Below are 23,896 nucleotides of genomic sequence, written 5' to 3'. Positions count from 1 at the left end.
CGGCTGTTGAACTAAAGTTGTCGCTCATTGGCATCTTATCAAACCTCAAAGTTCTAATTGAAAATCCTCCCTAAATGATGTGGATGGCTGCTGTTGCTTAGCGACCGTATAGCAGAGCAATTGGAAATTGAGTGGAGGCGGGGAGGGAGAAGGGGGGAGGTGAATGAAGGAACGAGAAAGCGAAGAATGTTGGAGAGAGAGAATGATGCGTCTTCTCCCTCGCTGCCGTTCAGCCCTTTGCTGCTTTTGAGCAAAACCTCATTCACAGGTAGAACATTCCGGAATTTTTCTGTCAGCGTTTCGAGAGAAAATGCGAGGTTATTCACTTTGGAGGAAATAATAGCAAATTGGATTACTATCTAAATGGAAAAAAATTACAACATGCTGCTGTGCAAAGGGACCTGGGGGTCTTTGTGCATGAGACGCAAAAACCCAGTCTGCAGGTGCAACAGGTGATCAAGAAGGCAAATGGGATGTTGGCCTATACCGCAAGGGGGATAGAATATAAAAGCAGAGATGTCTTGCTGCATCTGTACAGGGCATTGGTGAGGCCGCAGCTGGAATACTGTGTGCAGTATTGGTCCCCTTATTTGTGGAAGGATATATTGGCCTTGGAGGGAGTGCAGAGAAGGTTCACCAAGTTGATACCGGAGATGAGGGGTGTTGATTATGAGGAGAGACTGAGCGGATTGGGTTTATACTCGTTGGAATTTAGAAGGCTGAGGGGGGATCTTATAGAGACCTATAAGATAATGAAGGGGCTGGATAGGGTAGAGGTGGAGAGATTCTTTCCACTTAGAAAGGAAGCTAGAACTAGAGGGCACAGCCTCAAAATAAAGGGGGGGTCAGTTTAGGACAGAGTTGAGGAGGAACTTCTTCTCTCAGAGGGTGGTGAATCTCTGGAATTCTCTGCCCACTGAAGTGGTGGAGGCTACCTCGTTGAATATGTTTAAATCACGGATAGATGGATTCCTGATCGGTAAGGGAATTAGGGGTTATAGGGATCAGGCGGGTAAGTGGAACTGATCCACTTCAGATCAGCCATGATCTTATTGAATGGCGGAGCAGGCTCGAGGGGCTAGATGGCCTACTCCTGCTCCTATTTCTTATGTTCTTAAAAGACCGGGGAAGGTTTTGGGGGGACACCCCGAGTGGGTTTTTCCAGCCACGCTCGCATTGAGGCCACAAATCCCCACCCGAGGTCAACGGACCTTTGATTGGTCTGCCCCCACTCCCGCAACCCCTCCCCCACAACCCCGCACCCGTTACGCTTGCACCCAGAGGTGGGGGGGGGGGGTAAGGATCCCGTGTTTTGGAGTCGCAGGCCGGAATTGTCCGGCCATTCACACCAGTGGGATTTTCTGGTCCCGATGACAGTGGGGTGGATTTGACGGGATATCCCACTGACAGCGGCGGGACTGGAAGATCCCGCAGCCAGCGAGCTGCACGCCACCTTCCCACACGGCTGGGAGGCCAGAGAAACCTGTCCATAGAGTTTTACAGCATAGAAAGAGGCCCTTCAGCCCATTGTGTCTGCGCCAGCCATCAAGCACCTATCTTTCGGCACGCCGGCACAGCGCCAGGGACCCGGGTTCGATTCCTGGCTTGGGTCACTGTCTGTGTGGAGTTTGCACGTTCTCCCCGTGTCTGCGTGGGTTTCCTCCGGGTGCTCCGGTTTCCTCCCACAGTCCGAAAGACGTGCTGGTGAGGGTGCATTGGCCGTGCTAAATTCTCCCTCAGTGAACCCGAACAGGCGCCGGAGTGTGGCAACTAGGGGATTTTCACAGTAACTTCATTGCAGTGTTAATGTAAGACTACTTGTGACACTAATAAATAAACTATTCTAATCCCATTCCCCAGCACTTGCTCCGTAGTCTTGTACGCTATGGCATTTCAAGTGCTCATCTAAATGCTTCTTAAAATCGGGACCCGGGTTCGATTCCCGGCTTGGGTCGCTGTCTGTGTGGAGTTTGCACATTCTCCCCGTGTCTGCGTGGGTTTCCCCCGGGTACTCCGGTTTCCGCCCACAGTCCAAAGATGTGTGGGTTCGGTGGATTGGCCGTGCTAAATTGCCCCTTAGTGAGAGGGGACTAGCTAAGGTAAATACATGGGGTTACGGGGATAGGGCCTGGGTGGGATTGCGGTCAGGGCAGACTCAATGGGCCGAATGGCCTCCTTCTGCATTATAGGAGTCTATAACAAAAACAAATAACTGCGGATGCTGGAATCTGAAACCAAAGGAGAAAACGCTGGAAAATCTCAACGGGTCTGGCAGCATCTGTAAGGAGAGAAAAGAGCTGGCGTTTCGAGTCTAGATGACCCTTTGTCAAACCAGGGTCGTCTGGATTTGAAACGTCAGATGCTGCCACACCTGCTGAGATTTTCCAGGATTTTCTCTTTGGGTTGAGGAGTCTCTGTCTATGTAATGATGTGAGGGTTCCAGCTTCTACCACCCTCTCAGGTAGCGAGTTCCAGATTCCCATCACCCTCTGAGAAAAATTCCTCAACTCCCATCTGAATCTCCTGCCCATTACCTTAAATCTCTGCCCCCTGGTTATTGACCCGTCTACTAATGGGGAAAAGAGTCCCTTCCTATCCCTCCTCTCTAGGTCCCTCATAGTTTTGTACATCTCGACCAGGCCACGGTTATTGAAGTAAGGAAAATGGGTCCGATGAGGAAAAGTCAAGGCTTCTCAAGGTGGAAGCTAAACAATGGTCGGAATTCTCTGACTGTTCGCGCCAGCGGGATTCTCTCATCCCGCTGGCTGCGCAGCCCCCACCTGCGGGTTCCCCCCCCACCCCGACTTGGGGGTGACGTCAATGGGAATTCCCATTGACAAGCAGCGGGACTGGAGAATCCCGCTGCTAGCAAACAAAGTGCCACCTCTCACCGGCGGGAAGCAGGTGGTCGGGAGGCTGGAGAATCTCGTCCCTATATTTCAAAAATCACAAGTTAAAAGCATGTAGGGGTAGCGTGAGGGGCAATGGACAGAGTTCTTTCCCAGTTGGTTAAGTAGGTTAAATAACCTTCCTTTTTGCCTCCGACAGTGTCAGGCGTATAAAGTGTTCAGACGAGCGGCCAACTTGTCGAATGGATTTTGAGACAAGGGTCTAAAAAAGGCGTTGGAGAGAGTGGCCGTGATCTTACCGGCCTTCACGCCATGCTCCCGTTCCAGCAAGGTCGGGGAATTTTGGCGCCTAGCCAAGTCTCCGTTCACTGCAGCCTGATGGGAAGATCCCACCGGCGGGAACGGAGATAAGGGCTGGAATTCTCCCATCCCACTCGCCACGGGAATCTCAGCAGGTGGGTTGCGGAGAATGTGAAACTCCATTCGGGCGGGAATTTCCGGCGTTTTGACCGGCGTGGCCGGAGAATTCCGCCCCAAGATTCCAGAGGCTGAGTCAGATCTGGGCTTGAATATTCAAGCTCTTCCAGGCTGTTGGGCCATCAGATTGTAACCGAATCGTACCTTGACTGCGTTCACCGTCCTTCGCTTCGGGATTTTCCATCCCCTCTCGATGGTGGGTTTTAATCTTCCAGTCCCACCGAAGCCATTTGCATCGCTCGCCAGCCTCGCCGCTGGCCCTCCGCAGGACTGGAAAATCCCACTGGCACTAACAGCCTGGTAATTCCCACCTGAAGATTTTGATCGACTGAGCAAGCCCAACCTTTGGGCAAGAGGGGACTCCCAGGTTTCCGCCATGATTGGCACAAAAAAGAACTAGAAACACAGAAACATAAAAACATAGAAGATAGGATCAGGAGGAGGCCATTCAGCCCTTCAAGCCTGCTCCGCCATTCATCACGATCATGGCTGATCATCCAACTCAATAGCCTAATCCTGCTTTCTCCCCATAACCTTTGATCCCATTCGCCCCAAGTGCTATATCCAGCCGCCTCTTGAATACATTCAATGTTTTGGCATCAACTACTTCCTGTGGTAATGAATTCCACAGGCTCACCACTCTTTGGGTGAAGAAATGTCTCCTCATCTCTGTCCTAAATGGTCTACCCCGAATCCTCAGACTGTGACCCCTGGTTCTGGACTCCCCCACCATCAGGAACATCCTCCCTGCATCTACCCTGTCTAGTCCTGTTAGAATTTTGTAAGTCTCTATGAGATCCCCCCTCATTCATCTGAACTCCAGTGAAAACAATCCTAACCTAGTCAATCTCTCCTCATACATCAGTCCCGCCATCCCCGGAATCAGCCTCATAAACCTTCGCTGCACTCCCTCGAGAGCAAGAACATCCTTCCTCAGAAGAGGGGACCTAAACTGCACACAATACTCTACTCTCGGAATTCTACCTGACTTTGCTCCCAATGTAGGATTAGTTCACGTCGCGTTCCCCAGCAACCAGAGGGTTGAAATGAGCGGGAAAATTGGGGAGATGGTTAAGGGATAAAGTTCTTGAGGTAAATCTTTGGACTAGCGTTCCCCCAGACAAGGCAGTGGTATCTTTTCCCTGTTAGTGTTGGTTAGAATGTAATTGGTGTAAATCGAAGCAAAGCCAACAGTGACTGAAATATAAGCCTGAACAGTCTCCAATGCATCTGCACTGGTTGTTGTTAAGTTAAAATCGTTGCACGTTAATCTTCTTTTTATAGCTATTTTTTATTAGTCACAAGTTGGCTTACATTAACACTGCAATGAAGTGACTGTGAAAAATCCCCTAGTTGCCACACTCCGGCACCTGTTCGGGTACACTGAGGGAGAATTTAGCACGGCCAATGCACCATAGCCAGCACGTCTTTCAGACTGTGGGAGGAAACCGGAGCACCCGGTGGAAACCCACGCAGACACGAGGAGAACGTGCAGACTCCGCACAGACAGTGACCCAAGCCGGGAATCGAACCCGGGTCCCTGGCGCTGTGAGGCAGCAGTGCTAACCCACTGTGCCACCGTGCTGCCCCATAATGCATAATCCGTCAAAACCTTTCATCGATATGATGCCTGACATCTTGCCATTCTATTTTTTTAAACCTATTTGTTCACGGGAAGTGGGTGATGCTGGATTGGCTGGGATTGTTTGCCCATCGCTGATTACCCAAGAGGAGGTAGTGGTGAGCCGCCATCTTGAATCGCTGCAGTCCAAGCTAATGAAATACTTCATGAAGTGTAGTTATTTGTAGTGTAGTCACAGGCGTAATGTATTCAGGCTGCACAGTGACACAGTGGTTAGCTCTGCTACCTCACAGCGCCAGGGACCCGGGTTCGATTCCCGGCTTGGGTCACTGTCTGTGTGGAGTCTGCACATTCTCCCCGTGTCTGCGTGGGTTTCCTCCGGGTGCTCCGGTTTCCTCCCAAAGTCTGAAAGACGTGCTGGTTAGGTGCATTGGCCGTGCTAAATTCTCCCTCAGTGAACCTGAACAGGCACCGGAGTGTGGCGACTAGGGGATTTTCACAGTAATTTCATTGCGGTTTTAATGTAAGCCGACTTGTGACACTAATAAATAAACTTTAAACTTTAAGTGTACCATAGTCACAAGTGTAGTGTAATCACAAGTGTAGTGTAATCACAAGTGTGATGTAACCACAAGTATGGTGTAGTCACAAGTGTAGTGTAGTCACAAGTGTAGTGTAGTCACAAGTGCAATGTGGTCACAAGTATGGTGTAACCACAAGTGTAGTGTAGTCACAAGTGTAGTGTAGTCACAAGTGTAGTGTAGTCACAAGTGCAATGTGGTCACAAGTATGGTGTAACCACAAGTGTAGTGTAGTCACAAGTGTGGTGTAGTCACAAGTGCAATGTGGTCACAAGTATGGTGTAACCACAAGTGTAGTGTAGTCACAAGTGTGGTGTAGTCACAAGTGCAATGTGGTCACAAGTATGGTGTAACCACAAGTGTAGTGTAATCACAAGTGTGGTGTGGTCACAAGTGTAGTGTGGTCACAAGTATGGTGTAACCACAAGTGTAGTGTAATCACAAGTGTGGTGTAGTCACAAGTGCAATGTGGTCACAAGTATGGTGTAACCACAAGTGTAGTGTAGTCACAAGTGTGGTGTAGTCACAAGTGCAATGTGGTCACAAGTATGGTGTAACCACAAGTGTAGTGTAATCACAAGTGTGGTGTGGTCACAAGTGTAGTGTGGTCACAAGTATGGTGTAACCACAAGTGTAGTGTAATCACAAGTGTGGTGTAGTCACAAGTGCAATGTGGTCACAAGTATGGTGTAACCACAAGTGTAGTGTAATCACAAGTGTGGTGTGGTCCAAGTGTGGTGTGGTCTCAAGTACAGTGTTAGCCCAAGTGTGGTGTAGTCACAAGTGTGATGTAATCACAAGTGTAGTGTAGTCACAAGTGTCGTGTAATCACTTGTGATGTCGTGTAGCGCAGCAGGAAGCCATTGGAGGAATTTCGCACTCACTCCCTCTCTGCAAACCCAACGCTGGGCTGTGATCCGCTGTCTTCACATTCTCACCGCACGTGGAATACAGAACAAATCCTCCCTCTCTCGCCTGACTGAGAGTGTTGATAGAATCCTCTGGATTGACAGACGACGCACAAGAAACTGGTCACTTGAAAAGTTTAATAAACCGAGAGGGAGAGGCAATCACAACACAAACTGTTATAAAAATCAACTGGCATGCATAAGGTTATCCGAGAGTGCGGCACAGATACTGCCACAGTGCTGGACAAATACTGCGATACAATACAGACACGCAATCCAGGTCTAATGCACAGAAAAAGGCGGCAGAGTTCACTGGGTAGCAAAGCTCGGGAGAGGTATGTTTCACCAATTCAAACGAGCAGGCGGGGAGGGGATCCTGATTCTCAATGTGCCTCACCTAATCATACTCGCAATGTCCAATGTCTTAACGTGCTTCCAATTATCCCCTTGGCTCCCTCTCCCCTCCCTCCGCCTCCTCCCCTATCCCTCCTGAAGACTTGGACGCCCCCCCACAACATCCACACCAACGACGCCCCTTGACTTTGACCGAAGGGCCCGTGACTGTAGGACTGACCCACCCCCCCCTCCCCAAAGCAAGGGGACCCTTGCTGGGATCTTTCTCGGGGATTGGGTTAACAACTGCCCCGCCACCCTGCCGTCCAGCCTCTTCACGCCCCCGTGTCTTGTGACGGGGAAACCTGATTGGCCTTGCCCTCCCTCCCAAACTAGGGGCACTGAGGCCAAATGTCACCACCTTGGAAGGAGGCACGGGCCAGAGTACGAACAAAGGGAGCTCTCCCAATAAATCCTGTGAACTCAATATCTGACAGTAAAGTTCCCATCGGAGTAATTGGGCTAGAGGGTTTAATAAGTTCAGATTTATCCAATTACAGAAAAGCAAGGTGGGCGGTCACAATATTTCACAATGGGGTTTACAAGTCGCTGATCTCCAGTGCCCCATTTTTGGCTGAGTTTGGTAAGATTTCATTGGGTATCTTTTGCTCTGAGCTGTCACCCAGCAGGTTGTCCTGCACCTGGGCATTCTGGGTAATGTTGTTGATGTGCCGCATCTCCAAGTAGGTGCTGCCCGTCGCTCGGCTGGCAGGGTTCTTGTCGTCCACCTTCCTGGTGGCCCGGCACAGGATCTTGCGAAAGCCCTGCTTGAAGTTGTCTGACAGGAAGCCGTAGATGATGGGGTTGGCGCAACTGTTGGCGTAGGACAGCACCACCACGAAGAAGTAGAGGCCCACCAGTGCGGGCTCCGAGGGCATGGTGGACACCAGGTTGACAATGTTCATCACGTAGAAGGGCAGCCAGCAGAAGACGAAGACCGCCACCACGATGACCACCATCCAGGTCACCCGGCGCTCCGACTTCTTCCTCTTGGTGGAAGTGGCCCTCACCTTCTTGCCCGAGGATTTGACCTTGATGACGATGAGGAGGTAGCAGAGGCAGATGACCAGCAGGGGGCCAAAGAAGCCCAGGGTGGCCGTGTAAATGATGAAGGCGGTCGACCAGATGATGATGGGTTCCGGCCAATTGATGTTGCAGGTATGCATGCCAGCCTTCACGTCCGAGAAGATGACAACGGGAAGGACCACCACGAAGGAGATGGCCCACACCATGGCGTTGATGACCTTGGCCACGTGGGGCTTGCGCCACCGGATGGATTTCACTGGGTGGACCACCGCGAGGTACCGGTCGATGCTCATCACGGTGAGGCAGAAGATGCTGGTGAACTGGTTGATCCCGTCCACGGTCATCACCAACCGGCACATCAGCGAGCCGAAGGGCCAGTAGGACAGGGCGTTCTGAATGGCCAGGAAGGGCAGCCCCAGCATGAAGAGCTCGTCCGCGATGGCCAGGTTCAGGATGTACAGGTTGGTGACGGACTCCATCTTGGCGTAGTGAAGGATGACGTGGATGACCAGAGTGTTGCCACTGAGCCCGATGATGCACACGGTAAAATATATGGCTGGGATCAGTATGGCGCCGCCCCCGGCAGGGCTGGGCGGCTCCAAGGTGCTGTTGCTGGACGCGTTTTCGATGGAAAACGTCGGAACGCTGTAAAACCCGGGACTTGCCGAAGGTGTCGCAAGATAGGACAAGGGTTTCTCCATGGCTCCCAGGACGTGTTGCCTCCAACTGCGATGGTTTCCTGAGAAAAAAACCAAACCAAATTCATATTGTGGCGATGTCGGCATTGGGCACAGTAAGTAGGCGCACAACACCAGCTTAAAGTCCAACAGGTTTATGTGGTAGCTTTCAGAGCGCTCACTCACCTGATGAAAAGGGCAACGCTCCGAAAGCTCGTGCTACCAAATAAACCTGTTGGACTTCAACCTGGTGTTGTGAGACTTCTTACAAATTCATATTAGCAGAGGATTAAGGTTAAAGTTTTATTTATTAGTAGGCTCACATTAACACTGCAATGAAGTTACTGTGAAAATCTCCGAGTCGCCACACTCCGGCGCCTGTTCGGGTACACTGAGGGAGAATTTAGCACGGCCAATGCACCTAATTAGCACGTCTTTTGGACTGTGGGAGGAAACCGGAGCAACCCGGAGGAAACCCACGCAGACACGGGGAGACTCCGCACACACAGTGACCCAAGTTGGGAATCGAACCCAAGTCTCTGGCGCTGTGAGGCAGCAGCACTAACCACTGTGCCACCGTGCCGCTGATGTGGTGATTGCACAATGTTCAGCACTATTTGCAACTCCTCAGGTACTGAAGCAGTCCAAGTCCAAATGCAGCCAGACCTGGACAATATCCAGGCTTGGGCTGACAAGTGGCAAGTAACATTCGCGCCACACAAGTGCCAGGCAGTGACCATCACCAACAAGAGAGAATCTAATCATCACCCCTCGACATTCAATGGCATCACCATCACTGAGTCCACCAATATCGACATCCTGGGGGTTATCATTGACCAGAAACTGAACCTGGGACCCAGCCATATAAATACTGTGGCTACCAGAGCATGATGTGGAGACGCCGGCGTTGGACTGGGGTAAACACAGTAAGAAGTCTCACAACACCAGGTTAAAGTCCAACAGGTTTATTTGGTAGCAAAATCCACTCGCTTTCGGAGCGCTGCTCCTTCGTCAGGTAAGTGGGAATTCTGTTCACAAACAGGGCATATAAAGACACAAACCGTAACAAACAGCAATTTTGTAAATTGAGTTTGTGTCTTTATATGCCCTGTTTGTGAACAGAACTCCCACTTACTTGACGAAGGAGCAGCGCTCCGAAAGCTAGTGGATTTTGCTACCAAATAAACCTGTTGGACTTTTACCTGGTGTTGTGAGGCTACCAGAGCAGGTCAGGGGTTGGGAACCCTGTGACGAGTAACTCTCCTCCCGACTCCCCAAAGCCTGTCCACCATCGACAGGGCACAAGTCAGGATGGAGTACACACCACTTGCCTGGATAAGTGCAGCATTAACTGTGTTGCTCTCTGCGCGGACGCTGCCAGACCTGCTGCGTCTATCCAGCATTTTCTGTTTTTATTTCAGATTTCCGGCGTCTGCATTGATTTGCTTTAATCCAGGGTTTAGGACATTGACAGGAAAGAGGTTAACAGTCCCTGAAAGGTCACAGTCAAAGCTCTTTTGGCCAGAGTACACCGAGGGTCTGGGAATGGTGTAGAAGCCCTCCACAGATGGTCCGTGTGAAGTGGGATGAACATGCTGAATATTAAGAGAATTGAAATAGTGTTGAGGCAACTCAAGGGAGGAGAAAAGATTATTTATGGCATTTTCTTTAATTTTCCATTGGGTGGGTTAGAAGTCATATAGAATCATAGAATCCCTACAGTGCAGAAGGCCATTTGGCTCATCGAGTCTGCATCAACAACAATCCCACCTATCTCCGTAACCACACGTATTTACCCCGCTAATCCCTCTAACCTACACATCCCGGAACACTAAGGGGCAATTTAGCACGGCCGATCCACCTAACCCGCACATCTTTGGACTGTGGGAGGAAACCGGAGCACCCGGAGGAAACCCACGCAGACACGGGGAGAACGTGCAGACTCCACACAGACAGTGACCCCAAGCCAGGAATCGAACCCGGTTCCTTGGAGCTGAGAGGCAGCAGCGCTAACCACTGTGCCACCCCATGTTCTGTAATGTACTTTCACCAATTTTAATGACAAAGTTTAAAGTTTATTTTATTAGTGTCACAAGTAGGCTTACATTAACACTGCAGTGAAGTTGCTGTGAAAATCCCCTAGTTGCCACACTCCGGCGCCTGTTCGGGAACACTGAGGGAGAATTTAGCATGGCCAATGCACCCTAACCAGCACGTCTTTCGGACTGTGGGAGGAAACCGGAGCACCCGGAGGAAACCCACACAAACACAGGGAGAACGCGCAGACTCCGCACGGACAGTGACCTGAGACTGGGAATTGAACCCGGGTCCCTGGCACTGTGTGGCAGCAGTTCAAACCACTGTGCCACCGTGCTGTATATTTTAGAGTAAAAAAAGTTTCTCGTAGCAAAAACATCGATCGAATGAGATTCCGGTGCAAAGCTGCTCCCAGTGTACCCAGGCAGTGAGTCAGTGCACGCCAAACTAATTCATTGTCTGAAGGTCTACGTGACAATTCAGCCAGATAAGACACGATGACTAAAATCAGATTATTCTGTGTTCTCAGTTCAATTATATTCCAGCATTGAATCTGAAGGAGAATCAAATTCTGATTTGCTGCACAATTTTAAATGGATGATAGTTCAAGGTAAGTTCACAGATTCATAGAATCCCGACAGTGCAGGAGGAGGCCATTCGGCCCATCGAGTCTGCACCGAACACAATCACACCAATTCCTATGGTCCTATCCCTGTAACCCCACATACTTACCCTGCTAATCCCCCTGACACTAAGGGGCAATTTAGCATGGCCAATCCATCTAACCTGCATATCTTTGGACACTAAGAGGCAATTTAGCACGGCCAATCCCCCTAACCTGCACATCTTTGGACACTAGGGGTCAATTTAGCATGGCCAATTGACCTAATCCATACATCTTTGGACACTAAGGGGCAAATTAGCATGGCAAATCCACCTAACCTGCACATCCTTGGATACTAAAGGGCAATTTAGCATGGCCAATCCACCTAACTTGCACATCTTTGGACACTAAGGGACAATTTAGCATGGCCAATCCACCTAACTTGCACATCTTTGGACACTAAGGGGCAATTTAGCATGGCCAATCCCCCTAACCCACACATCTGTGGACAATTAGGGCCAATTTAGCATGGCCAATCAACCTAACCTGCACATCTTTGGACATTAAGGGGCAATTTAGCATGGCCAATCCCCCTAACCCACACATCTGTGGACAATTAGGGCCAATTTAGCATGGCCAATCAACCTAACCTGCACATCTTTGGACACTAAAGGGCAGCTTAACATGGCCAATCCACCTAACCTACACATCCTTGGACACTAGGGGTCAATTTAGCATGGCCAATTGACCTAATCCATACATCTTTGGACTCTAAGGGGCAATTTAGCATGTCCATTCCACCTAACCTGCACATCCTTGGACTCTAAGGAGCAATTTAGCATGTCCATTCCACCTAACCAGCACATCTTTGGACACTGAGGGGCAATTTAACATGGCCAATCCACCTAACCTAACCAGCACGTCTTTTGGACTGTGGGAGGAAACCAGAGCACCCGGAGTAAACCCCCGCAGACACAGGGAGAATGTGCAAACTCCACACAGACAGTGACCCGAATTGAACCCGGGTCCCTGGCGCTGTGAGGCAGCAGTGCTAACCAGTGTGCCACCGTGCCATCATGGATTACGTTGAGCAAGAATATTTCGGAGCTCCATTATCTGAGGTTGGGAATGAATGGGTACATGTCCGTCAGGTGCACTGGGAGCAATTTAACGGATGGGTTTAGTAAAACCAAATGCTAGTTAAATGCCAATACTCGGAGAGTGCTTTACACACCCAAAGGATTTGAGATCAGCAGAGGTCGCCTGCAAGGTGGAAGGACAGACGGTAAGTCAGGAGGAGATGACGGACCAAGATCTGGCTGACGGTTTAGTAATGAACCAATATGTAGGCAATTTGGGTATCAAACAATGTTTTTTTATATTCATTCATGGGACATGGGCATCGCTGGCTATCATTATTGCCCATCCCTAGTTGCCCTTGTTCAGAGGGCAGTTGAGATTCAACCACATTGCTGTGGCTCTGGAGTCACATGTAGGCCAGACCGGGTAAGGACAGCAGATTTCCTTCCCTTAAGGGACATTTTTCCAACAATCAAGAATGGTTTCATGGCCATCAGTAGATTCTTAATTCCAGATATTTTTTTTATTGAATTCAAATTCCAGCATCTGCCGTGGTGGGATTCGAACCCAGGTCCCCAGATCATTCGCTGAGATTCTGGATTAATAGTCTAGCGATAATACCACTAGGCCATCGCCTCTCCTTGTTCCGTGTCCTGATTAACAAGTTATATCTGTGACTTCGAGGAAAGTGCTGTATTAGAGAGCAATCCATTAGGGACCAGGTCAGAAATTCCAACATATTTTATGAAGTTCAACTAGACCCCAACTATTTTGCATTTTGGTGTTTCGCTCCAGGTATGATTCTATTGATCCACTCAGAAGCTTTTATTGAATCAAATTTCATTTAACGATATAGTTTAACTATAACAAAAAGAATGAGAATAACTTTTATCAATTGAAAATACCTAAACATGACAAGATATAATTCTTAACTGCTAGCCTATCTCTATAGTTCCAATTTAAGCAATATCCCAGAAGCAGCAATGTGTTCAGGGCCAGATAATCTACTTTAGGGATGTTCGCTATGGGACAAATTGAACATTGGGCAGGGTATCGGGGATACCTCCTCTGTTCCCTATTGAAATAATGCTGTGGGATCTTCCAGCCATCTGAGCAGGCAGTTCGGAGCCTCGGGTTTGACATCTCATCCAGAAGGCAGCACCTCTGGGTGGCACAGTGGCACAGTGGTTAGCACTGTTGCCTCACAGTGCCAGGGATCCTGGTACGATTCCTGGATTGGGTCACTGTCTGTGCGGAGTCTGCACATTCTCCCCATGTCTGCGTGGGTTTCCTCCGAGTGCTCCAGTTTCCTCCCACAGTCCAAACATATGCGGGTTAGGCAGATTGGCCATTCTAAATTGCCCCTTAATGTCCCTGGATGTGTAGGTTAGATGGATTGGCCATAGTAAATGTGTGTGGTTGCAGGGAAAAGGGTGGGGAAGAGGGCCAAGGTAAGGCACTCAAGTCAGAGAGTCAATGCAGACTCGATGGGCTGAATGGCCTCCCCCTGCACTGTGGGGATTCTGTTCTCGGATGGTGCCTCACCCATTCAACCCTTCCCAATTAATAACCAGCTTGGTTGGCTTCTTTTTTCTTACCTTTATTCCTGCGTGCGATGTGGGTGTCGCTGGCAAGGCCAGCATTTGTTGCCCATCCCCAGTTGCCCCTTGGACTGAGTGGCTCGCTTGGCCGTTTCAGAGGGCAGTTCAGAGTCAATCACATTGCTGTGGCTCTGGAGCCCCATGTAGAAACATAGAAAATAGGGGCAGGAGTAGGCCATTCGGCCCTTCGAGCCTGCTCTATCATTCAATGTGACCATGGCTGATTTTCTATCTCAACATCACACTCCCGTCCTCTCCCCATACCTCTCGAGACTTTTATAGTCTAGAAGTCTCTCTATTTCCTTAAAAATGTTCAGCGATGTGTCCTCCACAGCCTTGTGGGGTAGAGAATTCCACAGGTTCACCACCCTCTGAGTGAAGATATTTCTCCTCATCTCAGTCCTAAATGGCCTACCCTGTATCCTGAGGCTATGTAGGCCAGACAGGTTAAGGATGGCAGATTTCCTCCCCGACAGCAGCGTTAGTGAACATGATAGGCTTTTACAACAGCCGATGATAGTGATTTGGACACTGTTACCTTGTTTTTAATTCCACCCCTTTTTTCTTGATATGCTAATTGGTTTTAAATTCCACCAGCTGTTGTGGCGAAGATTCGAACCTAGATTTCCAAGAACATCACCCTGGGCCTCTGGACTGAAAGCCCCACCAACGCCTCTGCTTTCTCAGGAGGCTAAGGAAATTCGGCATGTCCGCTACGGCTCTCACCAACGTTTACAGATACACCATAGAAAGCATCCTTTCTGGTTGTATCACAGCTTGGTATGGCTCCTGCTCTGACCAATACCGCATGAAAATAGACAAAGGGTCGTGAACGTAGCCCAATCCATCACGCAAACCAGCCTCCCATCCATTGACTCTGTCTACACTTCCCGCTGCCTCGGGAAAAGCAGCCAGCATAATCAAGGACCCCACACACCCCAGACATTCTCTCTTCCACCTTCTTCCGTCGGGAAAAAGGTACAAAAGTCTGAGGTCACGTACCAACCGACTCAAGAACAGCTTCTTCCCTGCTGCCGTCAGACTTTTGAATGGACCGACCTTATATTAAGCTGATCTTTCTCTACACCCTAGCTGTGACTGTAACACTACATTCTGCACCCTCTCATAGAATCAGAGAATCCCTACAGTGCAGAAGGAGGCCATTCAGCCCATTGAGTCTGCACCGACCACAATTCCACCGAGGTCCTATTCCCGTAATCCCACATATTTACCCTGCTAGTCCCCTGACAGTAAGGATCAATTTAGCATGGCCAATCCACCAAACCTGCATATCTTTGGATACTAAGGTACAATTTAGCATGGCCAATCCACCAAACCTACATATCTTTGGACACTAAGGTACAATTTAGCATGGCCAATCCACCAAACATGCATATCTTTAGACACTAAGGTACAATTTAGCATGGCCAATCCACCTAACCTGCACATCTTTGGAGTGTGGGAGGAAACCGGAGCACCCGGAAGAAACCCATGCAGACACGGTGAGAATGTGCAAACTCCACATAGACAGTGGCCCGAGGCCAGAATTGAACCCGGGTCCCTGGCGCTGTGAGGCAGCCGTGCTAACCACTGTGCCACCGTGCCGCCCTCTCCTTTCCTTCTCCCCTATGTACCCTATGAACGGTATGCTTTGTCTGTACAGCGCGCAAGAAACAATACTTTTCACTGCATCCCAATACATGTGACAATAATAAATCAAATCAAATATGTACTCTATGAACGGTATGTTTTGACGGTACAGCGCGCAAGAAACAATGGGCGAGATTCTCCAATCTCCCAGCTACGTGCTTCCCGCTGGTGGGAGGTGGCGTGTTGTTTGCTCGCGGCGGGATTGGAAAATCCCCGCCGCTGCCAATGGGAATTTCCATTGATACCACCCCACGCTGGCAGGAAACCCACGTGCGAGGGAGGGGGTGCACTGGGACGGGACTGGGGAATGGCCAGAGAACTCCAGCCAATACTTCCACCGTATCCCAATCAGATGTGATAATAATAAATCAAACCAGATCAATACCAGGACACCGCTGTCTCGGGTAGATTTCTCCGTTCCCCAGGTTATGATGCTGCGTGTGCGGAAGATTAGAGTCTGCACGGCCGATAACTATTTACACATTACACAAATCAAAGCTTCCTGTTTGGGAGTGAGAGGAAGCCAACGCATTTGGTAGCCAGTTCAAGGTTGAGATACGCCTGGTTGCTATGGAGTGTGGCCAAGATTGTCGGAAGAGGGTACTTAACTAATACAAACGCAAATAATGAGCAATTGGATCCTGGAGTCATAAATTAGAGAGGGGGCCCATTAAGATGATCAGGAATCCATGCCATCAATCCAATCCTACTCCAGGTAAATGTCACTCTTAAGATATTTACTGCCTCAGTCCTAAGCCTCCCTTGTGCTGTTATCCGATACAAAACTCTCTGCTTCCTCTCTCGTGTCTGCCTGCCACCTGGTTAATAACGATATTGTGGCAGCTGTCGAGATAGTGTGTGGAAACAACATCGGGAGGAGCCTTTTGCGCCGCGAACTCACTAATTGTCCCACTTTGCTGCCTAGCGACTGCGTGACTACTTCGAGTACCTGCCAACAGATCCACTTGCCTGGATAGATGCGGCTCCAACAACACTCAACTTGGAATACTGCGTACAGTTACTGGGATATCATTAAACTAGAAAGAGTGCAGAAACGATTTCATAGAAACCCTACAGTACAGAAAGAGGCCACTCGGCCCATCGAGTCTGCACCGACCACAATCCCACCCAGGCCCTATCCCCATATCCACCCGCTAATCCCTCTAACCTACGCATCTCAGGACACTAAGGGGCAATTTTTAGCATGGCCAATCAACCTAACCCGCACATCTTTGGACTGTGGGAGGAATCCGGAGTACCCGGAGGAAACCCACGCAGACACGAGGAGAATGTGCAAACTCCACACAGACAGTGACCCAAGCCGGGAATCGAACCCGGGTCCCTGGAGTGTGAAGCAGCAGTGCTAACCACTGTGCTACCGTGCCGCCCCATTTACTGGGATGCTACCGGGACTTGATGGATTGAGTTATAAGGAGAGGCTGGATCGACTGGGACTTTTTTCTCTGGAGCGTAGGAGGCTGAGGGATGATCTTATGGAGGCCTATAAAATAATAAGGGGCACAGATCAGCTAGATAGTCAATATTTTTTCCCAAAGGTAGGGGAGTCTAAAACTAGGGGGCATAGGTTTAAGGTGAGAGGGGAGAGATACAAAAGTGTCCAGAGGGGCAATTTTTTCACACAGAGGGTGGTGAGTGTCTGGAACGAGCTGCCAGAGGTAGTAGTAGAGGCGGGTACAATTTTGTCTTTTACAAAGCATTTAGACAGTTACATGGGTAAGATGGGTATAGAGGGATATGGGCCAAATGCAGGCAATTGGGACTAGCTTAGGGGTTTAAAAAAAAAGAGTGGCATGGACAAGTTGGGCCAAAGGGCCTATTTCCATGCTGTAAACCTCTATGACTCTCTGACTGAAGAAGCTCGGACAAGGCTCGATCGACACCACATCCGTCCACACTTCCCGCTGCCTCGGGGAAAGCAGCCAGCATGATCAAGAGCTGCACATACCCCGGGTATACCCGCTGAAACTCTACCACCTCTCCTGCCCCGGAATGGGGCCGCGCGAGGTTCCCAAAACATTGCTCTCAGGCGGCATTTTACGATCTCGTCTGAGCAAGGCCGCAAAATCCCGCCAACTCTCTGCCACCTTCTTCCGTCGGGAAAAAGGTACAAAAGTCTGAGGTCACGTACCAACCGACTCAAGAACAGTCGCTATAGCACTCAAGAAACAATACTTATCGCTGTACCCCCCAAAACAAATGTGGCACAGTGGGTTAGCACTGCTGCCTCACAGTACCAGGGACCCGGGTTCGATTCCCAGCCTCGGGTCATTGTCTGTGTGGAGTCTGCACGTTCTCCCTGTATCCGCATGGATTTCCTCCGGGTGCTGCGGTTTCCTCCCACAGTCCAAAGATGGGTAGGTTAGGTGGATTGGCCATGCCAAATTGCCCCTTAGTGTCAGGGGGACTAGCTAGGGTAAATGCATGGGGTTATGCGAATAGGGACTGGATGGTATTGTGGTCAATGCAGACTCAATGGGCCGAATGGCCTCCTCCAGCACTGTAGAATTCTATGATTCTAGGTCACGTACCAGCTGACTCAAGAACAGCTTCTTCCCTGCTGCCATCAGACTTTTCAATGGACCTACCTTATATTAAGCTAATCTTTCTCTACACCCTAGCTATGACTGTAACACTACATTCTGCACCCTCTCCTTTCCTTCTCCCCTATGTATTCTATGAACTGTATATTTTGTCTGTATAGCGAGCAAGAAACAACACTTTTCACTGTATCCCAATACATGTGACAATAATAAATCAAATCAAATCCATTACCTTCAACATCCAACAACCAACACCTTTAGTGTCCAAAGATGTGCAGGTTAGAGGGAGTAGCTGGGTAAATACGTGGGGTTATGGGGGTAGGATCTGGGTAAGATGTTCTATCTGAGAAAGGCGGTGTAGACTTGATGGGCCGAATGGTCTCCTTCTGCACTATAGGGTTTCCATGGTTTCTCTGAGGTTTACAAGATTATGACAGGCTTGGATAGAATGGATAGTCAGAGTCTTTTTCCCAGGGTCCAAGGGTCCATTACCCGGGGGCATAAGTTGAAAGTGAGAGGGGGAAAGTTTAAAAGAGATGTAAGGGGCAAGTTTTTCACACAGAGGGTGGTGAATGCCTGGAACGCGCTGCCGGAAGAGGTGGTGGAAGCAGATTCTATAGACATGTTCAAGAGGCATCTGGATAGAGACATGAATAGGCCGGGAATAGAGGGATATGGACCACATTGAGGCAAGAAAATATTAGATTGGAGAGGCATCTGTGTCAGCACAGACTTGGTGGGCCGAAGGGCCTGTTCCTGTACTGTTCTTTTTCCTTGCTCCTAATTCCTACATGAGCCACTTAAGGAGATATTAGGTCAGATGGCCAACAGCTTATAGTCAAGGAGTCACGTTTTAAGGCATTTCTTAAAGGGGACAGAGAGTTAGGGAGAGGATTCCAGGGCTTGGACTCTGTTAGCTCTACCAATGGTGGGAACCGAACCGGGAATTGAACCCGGAGCGGCGAGGCAGCAGTGCTAACCACTGTGGCCATGCTAACGTCTATCAGGTCCTCCCTCAACCTCCGATCAAAATAAACCAAGTTTGTTCAACCTTTCTTCATAGTCCATATCCTCCAAACCAGGCAACATCCTGGTAAATCTCTTCTGCACCCTTTCCAATGCATCAACATCCTTCTGGAGTAGGCCACTCAGCCCATCGAGCTTGTTCCGCCATTCAATAGGATCATGGCGGATCTGTTGTAACTTCAGCGTGTTGTGTTTTGTTTATAATCCTCCGGTGAAGCACCTCGGGACTTTTTATTATGTTAACGGTGCTGTTTAAATAATAGGTTGTTGTAAAATGGCTGCCAGAAATTACAAAATGGTGGAGTTCCTACACAGACTAAAGATGTAGGGCAAGATTCTCTGGCCTTTTTCTCTCTAGCAAGAGGCGATGCAACGTGGCTGGATCCTCCAGACCCGCCATTGTCAATGGCTAAATGGCTAAGGGCTAAAAAAACCCTTGGTATCTAAAGATGTGCAGGTTAGGTGGATTGGCCATGCTAAATTGCCCCTTGGTGTCCAAAGATGTGTAGGTTAGGTGGATTGGCCATGCTAAATTGCCCCTTAGTGTTCAAAGATGCGCGGGTTAGATGGATTGGCCATGATAAATTGCCCCTTGGTGTCCAAAGATGTGTAGGTTAGGTGGATTGGCCATGCTAAATTGCCCCTTAGTGTTCAAAGATGTGCGGGTTAGATGGATTGGCCATGCTAAATTGTCCCTTAGTGTCCAAAGATGTGTGGCTTAGGCGGATTTTTTGATTTGATTTATTATTGTCACATGTATTACTATACAGTGAAAAGTATTGTTTCTTGTGCACTATACAGACAAAGCATACCGTTCATTGAGAAGGAAATGAGAGAGCGCAGAATGTAGTGTTACAGTCACAGCTAGGGTGTAGAGAAAGATCAACTTAATGCAATGTAGGTCCATTCAAAACTCTGACAGCAGCAGGGAAGAAGCTGTTCTTGAGTCAGTTGGTACGTGACCTCAGACTTTTGTATCTTTTTTCCGATGGAAGAAGGTGGGAGAGAGAATGTCCGGGGTGCGTGGGGTCCTTTATTATGTGGCTGCTTTTCCCGAGGCAGTGGGAAGTGTAGACAGAGTCAATGGATGGGAGGCTGGTTTGCGTGATGGATTGGGCTACATTCACGACCTTTCGTAGTTCCTTGTGGTCTTGGGCAGAGCAGGAGCCATACCCGAGCTTTGATACAACCAGAAAGAATGCTTTCTGTGGTGCATCTGTAAAAGTTGGTGAGAGTCGTAGCTGATATACCAAATTTCCTTAGTCTTCTGAGAAAGTAGAGGCGTTGGTGGATTAGCAGGGTAAAGATGTGCGGTTACGGTGATAGGGCCTGGGTGGAATGCTCTGTCGGAGAGTTGGTGCAGAATTAATGGACTGAATGGCCTCCTTATACACTGTTGGGGTGTAGGGGGGTGGAGTATGAGAACGGGGCAGCATGGTGGCACACTGCTGCCTCACAGCGTCAGGAACCCGGGTTCAATTCCCGGATTGGGTCACTGTCTATGTGGAGTCTGCACGTTCTCCCCGTGTCTGCGTGGGTTTCCTCCGGGTGCTCCGGTTTCCTCCCACACTCCAAAGATGCGGGTTAGGTTGATTGGCCGTGCTAAATTGCCCCTTAGTGTCAGGGAAACTAGCAGTGAGTGCGTGAGGAATAGATACACGGGGTTACGGGGATAGGGCCTGGGTGGGATTGTTGCCGGTAAAGACTTGATGGGCCAAACGGCCTCCTTCTGCACTGTAGGGATTCTTTGACAAGGCCCGTAAGGCCTTTGATAAGGTACCGCATGGTAGGTTGTTGCATAAAGTTAAATCTTACGGGATCCAGGGTGAGGTTTCTAAATAGATACAAAATTGGCTTCTTGACAGAAGCCAGAGGGTGGTTGTAGAGAGTTGTTTTTCAAACTGGAGGCCTGTGATCAGCGGTGTGCCTCAGGGATCAGTGCTGGGTCCACTGTTATTTGTCATTTATATTAATGATTTGGATGAGAATATAGGGGGCATGGTTAGTAAGTTTGCAGATAACACCAAGATTGGTGGCATAGTGGACAGTGAAGGAAGTTATCTCAATTGCAACGGGATCTTGATCAATTGGGCCAGTGGGCTGACAAAGGGCAGATGGAGTTTAATTTAGACAAATGCGAGGTGATGCATTTTGGTAGATTGAACCAGGGCAGGATTTACTCAGTTAATGGTAGGAGAGTTACAGAACAAAGAGATCTAGGGGTACATGTTCATAGCTCCTTGAAAGTGGAGTCACAGGTGGACAGAGTGGTGAAGAAGGCATTCCATAAGACCATAAGACATAGGAGCGGAAGTAAGGCCATTCGGCCCATCGAGTCCACTCCACCATTCAATCATGGTTGATTTCAACTCCATTTACCCGCTCTCTCCCCATAGCCCTTAATTCCTCGAGAAATCAAGAATTTATCAATTTCTGTCTTGAAGACGCTCAACGTCTCGGCCTCCACAGCCCTCTGTGGCAATGAATTCCACAGACCTACCACTCTCTGGCTGAAGAAATTTCTCCTCATCTCTGTTCTAAAGTGACTCCCTTTTATTCTAAGGCTGTGCCCCCGCGTCCTAGTCTCCCCTGCTAATGGAAACAACTTCCCTACGTCCATCCTATCTAAGCCGCTCATTATCTTGTAAGTTTCTATTAGATCTCCCCTCAACCTCCTAAACTCCAATGAATATAATCCCACGATCCTCAGACGTTCATCGTATGTCAGGCCTACCATTCCTGGGATCATCCGTGTGAATCTCCGCTGGACCCGCTCCAGTGCCAGTATGTCCTTCCTGAGGTGTGGGGCCCAAAATTGCTCACAGTATTCCAAATGGGGCCTAACCAGTGCTTTATAAAGCCTCAGAAGTACATCCCTGCTTTTGTATTCCAAGCCTCTTGAGATAAATGACAACATTACATTTGCTTTCTTAATTACGGACTCAACCTGCAAGTTTACCTTTAGAGAATCCTGGACTAGGACTCCCAAGTCCCTTTGCACTTTAGCATTATGAATTTTGTCACCGTTTAGAAAATAGTCCATGCCTCTATTCTTTTTTCCAAAGTGCAACACCTCGCACTTACCCACGTTGAATTTCATCAGCCACTTCTTGGACCACTCTCCTAAACTGTCTAAATCTTTCTGCAGCCTCCCCACCTCCTCAATACTACCTGCCCCTCCACCTATCTTTGTATCATCGGCAAACTTGGCCAGAATGCCCCCAGTCCCGTCATCTAGATCGTTAATATATAAAGAGAACAGCTGTGGCCCCAACACTGAACCCTGCGGGACACCACTTGTCACCGGTTGCCATTCTGAGAAAGAACCTTTTATCCCAACTCTCTGCCTTCTGTCTGACAGCCAATCGTCAATCCATGTTAGTACCTTGCCTCGAATACCATGGGCCCTTATTTTACTCAGCAGTCTCCCGTGAGGCACCTTGTCAAAGGCCTTTTGGAAGTCAAGATAGATAACATCCATTGGCTCTCCTTGGTCCAACCTATTTGTTATCTCTTCAAAGAACTCTAACAGGTTTGTCAGGCACGACCTCCCCTTACTAAATCCATGCTGACTTGTCCTAATCCGACCCTGCACTTCCAAGAATTTAGAAATCTCATCCTTAACGATGGATTCTAGAATTTTGCCAACAACTGAGGTTAGGCTAATTGGCCTATAATTTTCCATCTTTTTTCTTGTTCCCTTCTTGAACAGTGGGGTTACAACAGCGATTTTCCAATCCTCTGGGACTTTCCCTGACTCCAGTGACTTTTGAAAGATCATAACTAACGCCTCCACTATTTCTTCAGCTATCTCCTTTAGAACTCTAGGATGTAGCCCATCTGGGCCCAGAGATTTATCAATTTTCAGACCTTTTAGTTTCTCTAGCACTTTCTCCTTTGTGATGGCATGCTTGGTTTCATCAGTCAGAACATGGAGTTGGGAAGTCTTGTTAAAGTTGTACAAGACATTGGTAAGGCCACACTTAGAATACTGTGTGCAATTCTGGTCACCCTATTATAGAAAGGATATTATTAAACTAGAAAGAGCGCAGAAAAGATTTACTAGGATGCTACTGGGACTTGATGGTTTGAGTTATAAGGAGAGGCTGGATAGACTGGGACTTTTTTCTTTGGAGCGTAGGAGTCTGAGGGGTGATCTTATAAAGGTCTATAAAATAATGAGGGGCACAGATCATCTAGTCAATATCTTTTCCCAAAGGTAGGGGAGTCTAAAACTAGAGGGCATAGGTTTAAGGTGAGAGGGGAGAGATACAAAAGTGTCCAGAGGGGCAATTCTTTCACACAGAGGCTGGTGAGTGTCTGGAACAAGCTACCAGAGGTAGTAGTAGAGGCGAGTACAATTTTATCTTTTAAAAAGCATTTAGATAGTTACATGGGTAAGATGGGTATAGAGGGATATGGGCCAAAAGCAGGCAATTGGGATTAGCTTAGGGGTTTTTTAAAAAAGGGTGACGTGGACACGTTGGGCCAAAGGGCCTGTTTCCATGTTGTAAACCTCTATGATGTGGAGATGCCGGCGTTGGACTGGGGTAAACTAGGTGAGAGGTCTAACAACACCAGGCTAAAGTCCAACAGGGTTGTGTTTAACCTCTATGACACAGTAAGAGTTTTAGCAACACCAGATTAAAGTCCAAAAGGTTTATTTGGTAGCAAATGCCATTAGCTTTCGGAGCCCTGCTCCTTCGCCTGACGATGGATATCCACTCCATCTGACGAAGGAGCAGGGCTCCGAAAGCCAATGGCATTTGCTACCAAATAAACCTGTTGGACTTTAACCTGGTGTTGCTAACACTCTTACTGTCTTTAACCCCAGTCCAACGCCG

At 48.7% G+C, this 23,896-nt stretch overlaps 1 protein-coding gene across 1 annotated transcript in view; it reads right to left on the bottom strand.

Moving 5' to 3' along the window:
- Positions 1-7,246: 7,246 nt before the first annotated feature.
- LOC144509107 (somatostatin receptor type 5-like) overlaps positions 7,247-23,896 on the bottom strand; it is a 17,225-nt gene continuing 575 nt past the window's right edge. The window contains exon 2 of the mRNA XM_078237466.1: positions 7,247-8,555. Within this exon, the coding sequence (XP_078093592.1) occupies positions 7,330-8,555 (1,226 nt within the window). The 3' untranslated portion in view covers positions 7,247-7,329. The remainder of the gene's footprint in view (positions 8,556-23,896) is intronic.

The sequence above is a fragment of the Mustelus asterias genome, chromosome 21 (genome assembly GCF_964213995.1).
Source record: "Mustelus asterias chromosome 21, sMusAst1.hap1.1, whole genome shotgun sequence".
Classification (NCBI taxonomy): domain Eukaryota; kingdom Metazoa; phylum Chordata; class Chondrichthyes; order Carcharhiniformes; family Triakidae; genus Mustelus; species Mustelus asterias.
Note: the sequence above shows the minus strand (reverse complement) of the source record. Positions and strands in the feature narration are given on the sequence as shown.